At 41.0% G+C, this 15,566-nt stretch overlaps 1 protein-coding gene across 1 annotated transcript in view; it reads right to left on the bottom strand.

Annotated features, from left to right (window-relative positions):
* The window catches only part of Lamtor1 (Late endosomal/lysosomal adaptor, MAPK and MTOR activator 1), a 60,917-nt gene that overhangs the window by 37,334 nt on the left and 8,017 nt on the right, over positions 1 to 15,566 (bottom strand). Inside the window, exon 2 of the mRNA XM_067142749.2 lies at positions 9,183 to 9,259. Within this exon, the coding sequence (XP_066998850.1) occupies positions 9,183 to 9,259 (77 nt within the window). The remainder of the gene's footprint in view (positions 1 to 9,182; positions 9,260 to 15,566) is intronic.

Below are 15,566 nucleotides of genomic sequence, written 5' to 3'. Positions count from 1 at the left end.
TTTTGAAAATTATGCATGTTCCCTTTTGAGGGATGGCCCCTCATTGCCTGTTGAGCTCTTCATTTTGCTGCACAAGGTCAACTGGTTCCGCATTGAACTGAACTCTTATACCACCTATGACTTAGAAGAACCAGTTTGACCTTCATTTGCAACCTTCGCCATGGCAAGAAGTACTTTAACACCAGCTTTAACGGCATAATCGAATTTTAACTTTATTCGTATTCTGTGCACAATTACATTCCACATATGTTATTTAATATAACGTTGATTGAATTAAATTCTCTTCAGGCCTTTCTTAAGAAAAGAAATGTGCTCACTTCAAATATTGATATAGGAATTAGAAAAATGTTTTTGAAGACTTTCGTTTGGAGCATGGCAATGAATGGAAGTGAAACATGCACAATAACTCGCTCAGAAAGACAGAGAACAGAAGCTGTCGAAATGTGGTGTTACAGAAAAATGCAGAAGGTGAGATGGATAAATCGAATCACAAAGAGATAATGAATCGCATTAGTGAGAAGAGATCGGTGTGGCTAAATTTGACAAGAAGAGGAGATAGAATGATTGATAGGACACATCTTAAGACACCCACGACTTGTGCAGTTGGTTTTTGAGGCAAGTGTAGGGGGTAAGAATGGTAGGGGTAGATCAAGGTATGAATATGACAAGCAGATTAGAGCAGATGTAAGATGCAGCAATTATGTAGAAATGAAAAGATTAACACAGGAAAGGGTGGCATGGACAGCTGATGACTTAAACAACAAAAAGTCACTTGCACTTTGAATACTATTATGCAGAATATGTGCAACACAACAGGTAGCAGGTAGGGACCCTCTTCGGAGGCAGCCCTACCCAGGGAGTGGCGCCCCTGCCTATGTGAGTCCCAGAGCACACTGACCCGGTGTGTAACATCTGGTATGGGTCCCAGCTCAGGGTTACAAGTGAAGACCTCAACGGCATCTACGGCGGAGAAGGTGAACTTCGGTACGGCGGAGATGGCGGAAGGGGCATACCCGTAGCGCCTGTACTCCAGAGGAGTGGCTACGAAAGGCGCCTGTCTCCATGTTAGGGGCGGCCTAATTTTGAACCTGGCAGTAGGTATAAAATGCCTTTGGGTGTGGCGAGCCCATCGTAACAATAGCCTATATGGACAAAGCAGATATGGTGCCTCGGAAAAGGTTAGGGCGTCCCCTGCTAAAAGCGACGCGCAGCTCTTCAGGTGCTGGGGGAACTGTGAAAAATGGGCAACCAGCACCAAACTACATCAAAATTGCAACAGTTAATGTACTGACACTGACGGGAAAGACAGAAGAACTGGCTGACTTCATGATAGAAAAAGATATAGCCATACTTGGACTGTGCGAGACCAAGAAGAGGGGTACAGGGGAGATCCCTCTGAGAGAAGGATACAGGCTGTATTACAGCAGAGGACCTGAAGCAAAAAAAGGAGTGGCCATCATACTTAGAAGAGAAATCCAAGAATATCTGGAATATACAAAGTACCTCAGCGATAGGATGATGATGAGACTCCAGTTTGAAAATGGCGTGAAAGATCTATTTCCGTTGTATGCCCCACAAACTGGTTGCATAGATGAACATCTAGAGGACTTCTTAGAGGAAGTGGAGAGACAGATAGAAGATAAGGAAGTACTATTGATGGGAGATCTAAATGCACAAGTTGGAATGGAAAGACAAGGAAAGGAAGATGTTGTAGGGCCCTTTGGATATGGAAATGTAAATCCAGAAGGCGAGTTGTTGGTGGATTTTTGCATGAGGAATCAAATAATTGTTGGAAACATCTGGTTTAGGAAGAAGAACAGTCAGAAGATTACAAGGTATGGTTGGGGAGACAGACGAACAAAGACCATGATTGATTATATAATCATAGAGAAAGAACACCGGAAGAACCTTGTAGATGTAACAGCCATGCCTGAAGAAGCCTTTGGTGGAGATCATAGAGTTGTGATAGGAAATTTAAAAGTTGGAAAGATTGAAAAACCCCAATTAAGAAGAGAGAAAACAATTGAAGTATGGAAGTTGAAGGAGAAAAGCATACAAGAAGAATTTCAAAGGGAAATAATACCCTTGGTATCCAGGACAGAGGTGGGGAATGTTGAAGAAGAATGGAAAAGATTTAAGGAAGCACTGGTTGGATGTGCAGAAAAGGTGTGTGGTAGAACACCAGGAAATGTGAAGGACAAAGAAACACACTGGTGGAATGACAGGGTAAAGATTAAAGTGAAGGAAAAGAAAATGGCATGGAAAGCATGGAAAACATCTAAGACTGAAGAAAGTAGAAAATATGTGGAGGCAAAGAATTTGGCCAAGAAAGTAGTGGAGGAAGAAAAGAGGAAAAGCTGGGCCTTATTCACACAGAAATTGAGAGATGATACGCAGGGCAGCAAGAAATTACTGTATGGTATCTTAAGAAACAAAAAGAGAGATCAAGTAAACACCAGATTTGTGAAGGATGAAGGTGGCATAATTTTAACAAAGCCAGAAGAAATAAGAAAGAGATGGAGAGAGTATTTTCAGAAGCTGCCGAACATAAGAACGGATGACAGTCATTCATTGGACGACCAGGAAAGGGAATTAGTTGATGAAGAAATGGATAAAGAAATTACAATGAATGAAATTGAAATGGCAGTAAGAAAGATGAAGAATGGAAAAACTGCTGGAATAGATGAAATTTCAGTGGAGATGATAAAGGCAGCTGGAGCTGTAGGCCTGCAGTGGACATATCAGGTTCTCAGGAATGTCTGGGAGAATAAGGAGGTCCTTGAGGATTGGCAAAAAGGAATAATCATCCCAATTTTCAAGAAAGGTGATAAGAAAGTTTTGAAGAACTACAGGGGAATTACTCTAATATCCCATGTTGCTAAGATAATGGAAAGGATACTGGAAAGTAGAATAAGGTTGAGGGTTGAGAATCAGATACAGGAAAATCAGTTTGGTTTCAGAAGTGGAAGGTCAACAATAGAGCCCATTTTCATTATGAGACAACTAATGGAAAAGCAATGGGAGTACGGGAATGATATGGTGATGACATTCATTGATATTGAAAAGGCATATGACAAGTGTCCCTAGGACGAAAGTTTGGGACAGTCTGGTGCAAAAAGGAATTGGACAGGGATTAATAAAAATGATCATGGCATTGTATAAGGAATGTTGTAGTTGCGTGCAAACACAAGTTGGCAGGACAAGTTGGTTCAAAATAACTAGTGGGCTGAGACAGGGAAGTGTTCTATCACCAATCCTGTTTACAATAGTAATGGATGACATCATGAGAACAGCAAAAGCAGCATATGGAGGAAGAGAAATGAACATGATGTTATTTGCAGATGATATTGTGATTTGGGGAGAAGACGACAGGAAGGTTCAAGAACAGTTGAATGTGGTGAATGGGAAGATTGAAGAATGTGGATTGAAAATAAGTGTAGAAAAGAGTAAAACTCTTGTTATGACTAGAGGGGAGAAAGAAGGGAAAGATCAGATTAGACTTGCAGACAAGCCCCTGGAAGTAGTGGAAAAGTTTAAATACCTGGGGAGTGAATTAATGGAGAATGCTCGACTGGATGCTGAGATTAGTAAAAGGATTCAAGCTGGAAGTTGTTTCTATCATAGTGTAAGAAACATGTTATGGGACAAAGATGTGCCAATGGAAGCAAAGGATACTATGTACAAGATGTATTACGTACCCATAACAACTTATGGAGCAGAAACTTGGACAATGACAAAGAAGGATGAGAGTCGAATACAGGCAGCCGAAATGAAATTCTTGAGGAGTATGATACAGAAGAGTAGAAGAGACAAAATAAGGAATGAGAAAATCCGGGAAGAAATTGGAGTGGAAAAAATGAATGATAGAATAGAGAAGAGCCGACTAAGATGGTTTGGGCACATAAAGCGAATGAGCGACGAAAAAATGCCAAAAAAGGTGATGGAAATGCAAATCCAAGGAAGGAGAGGCCATGGACGACCACGATTGAGATGGAAGGATACCATCCAACGCAGCATTATAGAAAGAAACCTGGACTGGGACACAGTGTTGGAGGAGGAGTGGTGGAAAGACCGAAGAAAGTGGAGAGGAACCATATTTGCCCCTACCCGGCTACAACTGGATAAAGGGAAATGATGATGATGATGATGATGATGATGATGTGCAACACAACTCATACCTAGTAAGTTGCCTTCCATGATACACTTCTCCAGATTTTCACTATCCCGTCTTACAATATGTCCGAAGAATTGGACGATTCTCTTTACGACGTGAGAGGAGAGACGTTTGGAGATATTCAGTTCTTTAATAATAGATGCATTAGTTCTTCTTTCCGTCCAAGGTACACGGAGCATCCTTCTCCAACACCACATCTGAAAGGCGTCGATACGGTACTTATCTCTTGCCTTGAGGGTCCAGGTCTCGGAACCATAAAGGAAAACAGAGAACACAAGACAATCAACTAATCTAATCTTTGTACTGTTTGTGATTTCTCTGCTCTGCCATATTTTTGTGAGTTTGCTCATGGCAATGTGCCCTAAGGTGATACGTCTCCTATTCTCTTTGTCAGAACTACTAGTATCACAGATGGTCAACCCAAGGTATATAAGTCATTTATCATTTCCCTTAATCGACCTGTCAGCTGAATCTGTGCCGCTCTGTCAATTATCATTAGTTTGGACTTGCTCAGGTTGATCTCTAGCCATATTCTAAACTTGCATCTTTTACCCTTGCTAGTAATTCAACAAGTTCATCTTCACTGCTGGCAAGGAGAATGGTGCCATCAGCAAAGCGCAGGTTACCTTCAGTCCAGTCATTGAGGGCTTTCTTCATCACATATTCAGCATAGATGTTACACAGAATAGGTAATAATATGCAGCCCTGTTGGACACCCTGCAAAATACTGAAAAATTCTGAAATGTCGCCATTTACCTTTATAGTTGCAATGTTGTTTCCATACAGTCTTCATGAATTATCACTTACGGGCTTACGAGTAATAGTTGGAGAAGCGACTAACCTGATGCATATGATATATGGGAATCAATGTAGAAAAGTGATATACGAGTTAACTATCTTGAATGAAACTGAGGATTATCACATTATCAAGAGGCTCGTAGTAACATGAAGTACTATTATATAATTCTGAGTGGAGCGAGAGAAATATGCAATTTCTGAACAACTGTTTTCGAATTGGAAGAAGAATATAAGTCCATTGACCAGGTTATTGTTCAGAATGAAGCAGTTATTTTTTATATTATTTATCCATAGGTTATCTATATTTTGCAGATGTTCAAGAGGAGATTTTGGTAAAATTCCAGACCTATTCACACAAGTTTTATAAGGAGGTGATGAAGTAGAAAGCATGCAAAACTTGCATGGAATTCCTTTTAGAGAAGAGATGTGTTCATGCCCATTGGCATGTCCAGTGACCCACCAGCCCAACCCCTGGAGTATATTTACTTGTATAACCTAATGAAGAGTAGTGCACGCGATAATCCATTGCTGGAATGGCTAATCGCATTGCTATTGGCTGACGTAAAATACGCTGCAACGTCATTCCAATCAATGATCAGAAGTACATAGCGTTACCAACCCGCGGAGTAAAAAAGCTCGGCTAATAACGCCTGTATGTGAAGCAATGTATAATACAGAAGAACATATCCATAGAATTACATAGGTATTGTATCAACAATGGAGAGATGCACCGAGGTCTTGATCTCGAGGCGCTGTCTGCCGAGAACAATGTAGTAGGTTTTGCTACTATCCGGCATTCTTAATAATTACGCTTTTCACAACTAGCAAGAAAAAAGTATTTCATTCTCTCACCAGTAACCCACATAGAATGCGCTGCTTTAGTATGGCAAGGAAAAAAGGTAATTTTGGTCCAGAGTACCCTAACCAATCCACGATCAATGGTCTTGTCCAGGCCCTACCCTGACCAGTGCAGACCAATGGTGTTTGCACATGAAACTAGAGGCGTAAGGCAGCTTTGCGGCTCTAACCCCCCTTGTTTCTCCCCATATCGCTGGTCTTGGCCAGACCCTGCCCTAACCTATCCAGACCAATGGCCTTGTCCAGGCAAAACCTTAACCTAACCTATCCAGACCAATGGTCTAGTTCTGAAGTAGAGAGGTTGGCAGCCTTGTGCAGCGCAAGATCACGTCTTCAGCGAGTCATCAGCGAGAAATAAACGTAGGACAGTCATACCGCGCGTAGATATTGGCGATGCTAGTAGTAAACCATTGTACTAATGTTGCGCGAACAGGACTGGAGTTACAAGTAAGTTTTTGAGGGCTGATGTTTTTGTGACTCTTCAAGTTTATATCAAGGAACAGAAAACTTACTAACTTTTTCTTCATATTACTTAAAAGTAAAGGTGTGAGTTAGTATATAGGACTGTAATGGACAAGAAGTTCATTTTATGGAGTTCTGGTATATGCATGTCCAACCACCAATGATGCAAATTATGGATGTGTTAGTGATTGGAATGGCCAGATGTCTCCAATGTATGACCCACTCCTGGAGATATGGATTCTTACACATATTTTCATTTTTCTTTTATTATGTGGATGTTGGCTCAGTTAAGAGTAATAGTACTACAAGCTCTAGTGACTGATTGCAAAAGTGTCATTGTGCATTTGGAAACTGTAATTGCAAGTAAAGATAAAGCAGCTCCAGTGGCAAAAGATCTACTGAGAGAACTCTCTGATTTTAAATTTGTTCATATGCTGCACTTTTTTCTGGATTTTTTGGAAATCCTGAAGAATTTATCTCTCATATTTCAGAGGGAGCAGCTGTTTCTCAGCACTATTGAAAAATGTGTAAAAAGTACAACAGCATCACTTGAATTGCTCGAAATTACCCCTAGTCCAAATGAAGATAAATCTGTAACAAACACCTCCATTAGTGGCATTTTGGCTAGCTGCTAGTTCTGCTGTTGATTTGCAGAAAGAAAAACTGATAAGTCAGATAAGAAGAAAAGATTTTTGATTCATGGAACTGTAGAAAAATACATAATCTTATGTTACCTTTGCATGGCCAACAGGAACTGGTCTGGAAAATTATGGTGTTGATCACATCTCAATGTTGGCAGACCATTTCAGAGAGCAACTTGCAAAATTTAAAAATGATGAGAACTATATATAATGCATACAAAATGAGTGGTCTCTCTCATTGTTCTCTCAATTCTGAGGATCGTGATCTTTGAGGAGACTACTGATCAGTAGTCACAATCCCTTGCAGTCCTCGGCCAGACGTGCTGAACCAAAAGATATTCAACCCACTTATAGACTTTATAATATTTGACCACTGAGTGGGAACTCATCCACGATCTCTCTTGCAGGAAACAATTTCCAAGAATGAACCACAAATTTATAATTCGATTCTGAGGTTGAGCTGGTTTATAATGGAATCACTGGTCCAAAATGCTGTCCAAGATATGTGTAACATTCTTTTCCAGCACCACATTTCAAAAGAATATATATTCTTCAGATCTGCTACACAAAGATACCACATCTCTGATCCATACAGGAAAACTAAGAATACCAGACGGGATACTATTCTCATTATCAGTGATAACTAGATAGAGCGATCCTCTATAAATGGGACAAATTCGTCAATAAAGTAATGAAGAACCCATAAATTACATCAATGGACTCAGAAGACAATCATACTTGTAAGTGAGGAAATAAATGATAAATATTAATATTTTACCAGAGAAGTGCATTGGATTTATAATTCAAAAATGTAAAAATATTATAGTAACTTAGTTTTTACGTCCCACTAACTACTTTTTCGGTTTTCAGAAAACAATATTATAGTATTGATGTCTATGATGATTACTCTTTCAGCAATGTTCAATGTCTTCCTTCTTAATTAACTCTGTACCCACTAAACATCAGACATTTCCTATTCAACACACTATTGTAGCAAGGGATGTATGTATACCGGGTGGTCCACCAGCCGCTTGCGATTCAGTTTTATGCATCCCTTCACATTTAGTACAATAAACAAATCAGTCTGTGAAAAATACCAGCATTAAGTATACAACCTTGCCACATCCCAGGCAACTGGCTGTTTAAAAAAATTCTTATGTGGGATTCAAACCTCCTACCTCGAGCACTGTCCACTATCACATATCTCCCCGCCCGCTTGCTACTGTGACACTTGACCTACAGCGCCCACTTCTTAGCCAGTACAGTACTGTACTCCCGGTCTGTGCATCCACCTCCTGTTTTAAAATACGTGTTCTACGTTATCTGTACTAGTTTTATGGGTTCACTCAAGGTACCCATAATGAATTAATAGTGGCGCTCACGATTCCTGCTGTCTTTTAGCCCGTAAACACACATCTTGTTATATTCCTCCAGTTTAGGGAGAGGCACCAATGTCTTTCAGAATTGTAGTAAATGTGAAGATACGCATAACTGGATCACAACGGGCTGGTGGACTACCCAGTGTGTGTATGTATGCATGTCCAACTCTTGTCCCGTTCGACTATGGGATCAGGTATGAAGCGAAATGAAACTTCCTAGAGAGTTTTAATGATTAGATGCCCTTCCTGATGTCAAACTCAGACAAGTCAATGTGTTGAAATGAATGACGTGATATATGATAGTAGGAAGGGAGAGGGTAAAACCCAGTGCTGGCACATAGCCTACTCCTGTCAAATAGCATCGAGGGGTCTGCTCAAGTCTTGATGTCCCCAACTGACGGACAAATCACCATTAACAGTGACAGATGCCCTCCCTCCGTTCGAGCATTGGACAGATTTGGAATTTAATCCAGGTTTTGGCACTCAATCTAGTGATTATAAATTGTATACTACCACCTCCCCTATACTGCAAGCCAACAATCTGACGGTGAAATTTTTTTCGACCAACAGGACTTGAACCGGCATACTGAAGCAAAGAATAAGACTACAAATTCAACAACACTGTCCTACCATAATATTCATCATGTATTTATTTGTAATTGGCCAATCTACAAAAAGTTAAGATTTCATCCTAGGACTTGGCATTATGCTTACATGCTCCAGGAACCTGCTCTACATGCAAAATATCTTATAATCTATAGTTGCAGTCTGTGCTAGGCTATCTCATTCAGACAAATCAAAAGCAACTTTGCCCATCAGTCCTGCACAACTCCAATGTTATGGACCTAAAAGTATATTGGTGATACTGACCTGTGAACACGCTGTATTGCAGTACTATTGCTGACTGGGTTTTCAAGAAGGTGTGTCCTTTCATTTGCTTCCCCACTCTGAAATCAAAATCCATTATATATGTAACATATGCACCAATAAATACACATATGTCAGTAAAATACTACACAACTCATTTCAAAATGTGGACCAGTAATACTCAAATGATCAATGAGCTGATGAAAAAATCTATATACACTATGTGATCAAAAGTATCCGGACACCTGGCTGAACATGACATATCTATCTTCTTATCTACACCAAGTACATGGCACCCTCCATCGGTAATGCTGAAACTCAATATGGTGTCGGCCCATCCTTAGCCTTGATGACAGCTTCCACTCTCGCAGGCATACATCAATCAGGTGCTGGAAGGTTGCTTGGGGAATGGCAGCCCATTCTTCACGGAGCACTGCACTGAGGAGAGGTAGCGATTCAAAGATACGAGCTTCATTGATGTTTCCATATTGAACTGAGATCACATAGATGTGTCGAAACCAGTCCCAAGTTGAATTTTTTTTTTTTTTTTTTTGCTAGTTGCTTTACGTCACACCGACACAGATAGGTCTTATGGCGACGATGGGACAGGAAAGGGGTGGGAGTGGGAAGGAAGCGGCCGTGGCCTTAATTAAGGTACAGGCCCAGCATTTGCCTGGTGTGAAAATGGGGAAACCACGGAAAACCATTTTCAGGGCTGCCGACAGTGGGGTTTGAACCTACTATCTCCCGAATACTGGATACTGGCCGCACTTAAGCGACTGCAGCTATCGAGCTCGGTCCAAGTTGAACAAAAGTTATTTGTAACATCAACACATAATTAGTATTGAATAGGTAGAGGTAGCGATGTCGGTTGGTGAGGCCTGGCGCGAAGCTGGCGTTCCAAAACATCCCAAAGGTGTTCTATAGGATTCAGGTTGGGACTCTGTGCAGGCTAGTCCATTACAGGGATTTTATTGTCGTGTAACCACTTCGCCACAGGCCGTGCATTATGAACAGGTGCTTGATAGTGTTGAAAGATGCAATCGCCATCCCTGAAGTGCTCCTGAACAGTGGGAAGCAAGAAGGTGCTTAAAACATCAATGTAGGCCTGTGCTGTGATTGTGCCATGCAAAACAAGGGGTGAAAGCCCCCTCCATGAAAAGCACGACCACACCACATAACACCACTGCCTCCGAATTTTACTGTTGGCACTACATATGCTGGCAGATGACGTTCGCTGGGCATTCGCCATACACACACCCTGCCATCGGATCACCACATTGTGTACAGTGATTCATCACTCCACACAACGTTTTTCCACTGTTCAATCATCCAATGTTTATGCTCCTTACACTAAGCGAGGCGTCGTTTGGCATTGACCTGCGTGATGTGTGGCTTATGGGCAGCCTCTTTACCATGAAATCCAAATTTTCTCACCTCCTGCCAAACTGTCATAGTACTTGGAGTGGATCCTGATGCAGTTTGGAATTCCTGTGTGATGGTCTGGATAGATGCCTGCCTATTACACTTGACGACCCTCTTCAACTGTCGTCAGTCAACAGACGAGGTCGGCCTGTACGTTTTCGTGCTGTATGTGTCCCTTCACGTTTCCACTTCACTATCACCTCAGAAACAGTGGACCTAGGGATGTTTCGGAGTGTGGAAATCTCGCGTACACACTCTCGACACAAGTGACACCCAATCACCTGACCACGTTCGAAGTCCATGAGTTCCGTGGAGCGTCCCTTTCTGCTCTCTCACAATGTCGAATGACTACTGAAGTCGCTGCTATGGAGCACCTGGCAGTAGGTGGCAGCACAATGCACCTAAGATGAAAAATGTATATTTCTGGGGGGTGTCCAGATACTTTTGATCACATACTGTATTAATAAAATAAGAGTTGTCTGTACATGGCTCAGAATTTAAACAGAATGGTATTTATGTATCGGTCATGTCCACAGTAACAAGGAAATGCACTTCTTACTTTTCCGCAATTTCTCTGTCTGTCTGTATGTATGTATATATACGAATCACAAGAAAACTGCTGAAGAGAATTTAATGAAAATCTGTACTTAAAGTTGGGGAATCAGCCACTACAATCCAGACTATAAATCATTTTATTCACGCTGAGCAAAATGGTAGTTTAGGGGAAGGCCTAAAATTTAATTCTCAAATATTTATGTTATTAGTGGTCCTATCAATAAATACTGCAGAACTAAAGTTATATAAAATTAAATTTCCGATCACTTATGTCATATACATTTTTACCATACTGGCTATGATAACAGAGATATTCATGAAATTGAATTTTTGTTGCCAAGTCCATATCAACGCCGAGCCACAAGAAAGAAAAAAAAAAAAAAAAAAAAAAGGGGGGGGGGAAACAGAATTAAATGAAAATCTGTATATAGAGTCAGGGAATAAGAAACTACAGTCTAAGCTATAAACGATTTTATTCACCCTGGATGAAATTGTCGAGAATACAATTTCCTATCATTTATGTTTTATTCAGTTTTACCGTACTGACTACGATAAGAGTAGTATTTCAGAGTCGGAAGATGATGATGCTTGTTGTTTAAAGGGGCCTAACATGTAAGTCATCAGCCACAATGGTACGAAATGAAATGACAAACTAAAAGTTCAAAATCATCCACTGACCAAAATAAAAAGTGTCATGAAGAATGAATGGATGGATATGAATTTAAAACAATCAGTGGATCTGACCCAAAAGCTATCATAAAAATAATATTACTGACCAAGGGACCACTTCTAAAGCACAATCCTGAATCGAGGATGCTTGTTCTCTAAAGAGGTCCAAAATCCAGGTCAACGGCCCCTCATAATGGTACTTATCGCTAGTAAAGTAGAACCATGGTATTTGTCATGTTGGGGTACTAATCAAAAGTAGCGTACGCTCATGGTATTCCACACATGATGGTCCTATTCACAAGTTATGTACGTTGTATAGGTAACGCAGACCTATTGTGTTTCTCACATAATGGCACCACTCACAGGCAACGCAAACCGATTGTGTTTCTCACCTACGTGTACTAATCACGGACGCCGGTATTCCCGTGGTGTTCCTCATATAGTGGGTACTAATCACAGGCAACGCAGACCCACGGTGTCGCTCATATAGTGGTACTAATCACAGGCAACGCCCAGACACATGGTGTTTCTCACAATGGTATTAATCACGGGTACTGGAAACCCACAGTGAACCATTCTCTGCTGCTACTAATCACAAACCTATTGTGTACCTAATATAGTGGTACTACTCGCAAGTAAAGGCGACCCATGGTGTTCCCCGCATGATGGTACTAATCAAAAGTAGTTTCATGGTTCTAATACAAGCATGCCTTGGTCGTCCCTTTTAGTCGCCTCTCACGACAGGCAGGGGATACTGTGGGTGTATTTTTCGTCTGCATCCTCCACCCACAGGAGGTAGACGGAGAGAAAAAAGAAGGGATCCAACACTTCGAAAAATGAAGTAACGAATGAACAAAGGCAAGGGCCACGAAGGGCGTGAAAATGAAAGACTCCCTATGCCTTGAACGCCCTAATACCGTCGGGGTCAGAAAAGAACAAGGGTTGACCAAGGGAGGTCGGACAGAATAGACGAAAGTGAGGAGCCTGGCACAAATAAGTGGAAGCAATGCCAGGACTCAGCTAAGGGCCCCGTGGTCGCCAACCCACACTCCCAAGTTGAGAGCCCCTCGGGCCCCTCTTAGCTGTCTCTTACGACAGGCAGGGGATACCGACAGGGGGTAGGGTCAGCAGAAAACTAAATGTGAAGGCCTACAATATCGAATGCTCAAACAATTGATCAATAATATTACGTTGATAGTTGTATGGTGTGATGTTCTTTGTCCCTTATGCTGCCACTCATCTCCGATAGATGCGATTACTGATGGGCACTGAGTATAACAGCCTGCCTGAATACTGACAGGAAATAGCAGGGGGTGTTAGATAACTTTCTTCTCTAGCATACGATTCCTCTGATTCATATATTTTCTGATACTGCTGCTACGTAACACACTGGTTCATCATGGCATTCCAGCTATTCAACCCCTATTCTGAAGCACTGATCAGAATAAGCAGTGTGCACATTAAACGGAACAATGGCAGAGGAGTGTTCACGGCTGTCTGTGGCCTGGGGATTGTTAAATCAGCAGCGTACTAATGTTCATTAAAAGTGAGAAAATGTGTCCTTTTTCATTTGATCGAGTATTTAATATGATAGTATTGCTTTTAATCATGACATTCCTACTGGTGTCATTGTAATGACGTATGTTGATTTCAGTTGGGAAAATCACTAAGGGAGTTATTCTGAGGATGTAATAAGGCTGGTGGAGAGAGAGAGTCTGCCATTACAATGAAAATTCCCCAACTTGATTTTGACTGATGGTAGGCAAAATTTTTTTTAAAAAAAGAAGAAGATATTTGGTGATTTCCTCGTCGTGTTTCTAGCATAACATTAAAAGCTATGCAATTTAATACAATCTTACAACGTGTACACTACCTAACCTAGAATTCTGTACACAATGTAGAATTCCGTAGCGAAGCACGGGTACATCAGCTAGTATTAAATAAAATCAACATATGCAGTAATAAAACACAATTTAGCAATAACACAGATAAATACTAAATACACTAAGAAACAGTAAAAAAAAAATGCATGCACTTAAAAGGAAGGATATGAGCTTTTTAAAAAGAACAAAATATACTCTAAAAAATGAAAAATTAATTGACTATTACTTTTTTTTTTTTTTTGCTATTTGTTTTACGTCGCACCGACACAGATATGTCTTATGGTGACGATGGGATGGGAAAGGACTAGGAAGTGGAAGGAAGCGGCCGTGGCCTTAATTAAGGTACAGCCCCGGCATTTGCCTGGTGTGAAAATGGGAAACCACGGAAAACCATCTTCAGGGCTGCCGACAGTGGGGCTCGAACCCACGATCTCCCGATTACTGGATACTGGCCGCACTTAAGCGACTGCAGCTATCGAGCTCGGTTTGACTATTACTGATGGATTACATATTTACATACAAATACACATTTAAATTCTTCAAAGTTTAGTTAATTTGGTTCATGGTGTGGGTTGCTGTAGTCCTGCCCTAGTTTGTGAACTATGGGCAACGCCTGAGTGGCTTTAGTAAGTGGTCCTGAGAGTCGGAATACCATTGTCTGCCATTACAATGAAAATTCCCCAACTTGATTTTGACTGATGGTAGGCAAAATTTTTTTTAAAAAAAAGAAGAAGATATTTGGTGATTTCCTCGTCGTGTTTCTAGCATAACATTAAAAGCTATGCAATTTAATACAATCTTACAACGTGTACACTACCTCATGGCCCTCCTTGTGATTGGGCGGCTAGGACTATACAATCCACCGGTGGTCCTACCTGTTGGAGGAGAGATCCTCACTTGGACTATGTGTAAGTAGGGTAGCATCCTGCTTCACAAATTTACTGAGCTCAGAACATTTTAAGCAAGCCTCAGAACTATGGGAGTAATCGCGATTGACCTGTCTAAAACATTTGATAGGGTGGATCATGGGAGACTACTGGCAAAAATGAGTGCAATTGGATTAGACAAAAGAGTGATTGAATGGGTTGCTATATTTCTAGAAAATAGATCTCAGATAATTAGAGTAGGCAAGGCTTTATCAGACCCTGTAATAATTAAGAGGGGAATTCCTCAAGGCAGTATTATTGGACCTTTATGTTTTCTTATATGTATATAAATGATATGAGTAAAGAAGTGGAATCAGAGTTAAGGCTTTTTGTAGATGTTATTCTGTATAGAGTAATAAATAAGTTTCAAGATTGTGAGCAACTGCAAAATGACCTCAATGTTGTGAGATGGACGGCACACAATGGTATGATGAACAGGGTTAAAAGTAAAGTTGTGAGTTTCACAAATAGGAAAAGTCCTCTCCATTTTAATTACTGCGTTGATGGGGTGAAAGTTCCTTTTGGGGATCACTGTAAGTATCTAGGTGTTAATGTAAGGAAAGATCTTCATTGGGGTAATCACGTAAATGGGATTGTAAATAAAGAGTAGGGATCTCTGCACATGGTTATGAGGGTGCTTAGGGGTTGTAAATGAAATGGCATATGGCTTTTAGTGCCGGGAGTGTCCGAGGACAAGTTCGGCTCGCCAGATGCAGGTCTTTTAATTTGACACTCGTAGGCGACCTGCACATCATGATGAGGATGAAATGGTGATGAAGACGACACATACACCCAGCCCCCATGGCAGCAAAATTAACCAATTATGGTTAAAATTCCTGATCCTGCCGGGAATCGAATCCGGGACCCCTGTGACCAAAGGCCAGCATGCTAACCATTTAGCCGTGGAGCCGGACTTAGGGGTTGTAGTA

The sequence above is a fragment of the Anabrus simplex genome, chromosome 3, assembly GCF_040414725.1.
Source record: "Anabrus simplex isolate iqAnaSimp1 chromosome 3, ASM4041472v1, whole genome shotgun sequence".
NCBI classification, from domain to species: Eukaryota; Metazoa; Arthropoda; class Insecta; order Orthoptera; family Tettigoniidae; genus Anabrus; species Anabrus simplex.
This window is presented reverse-complemented; position numbering and strand designations above follow the sequence as displayed.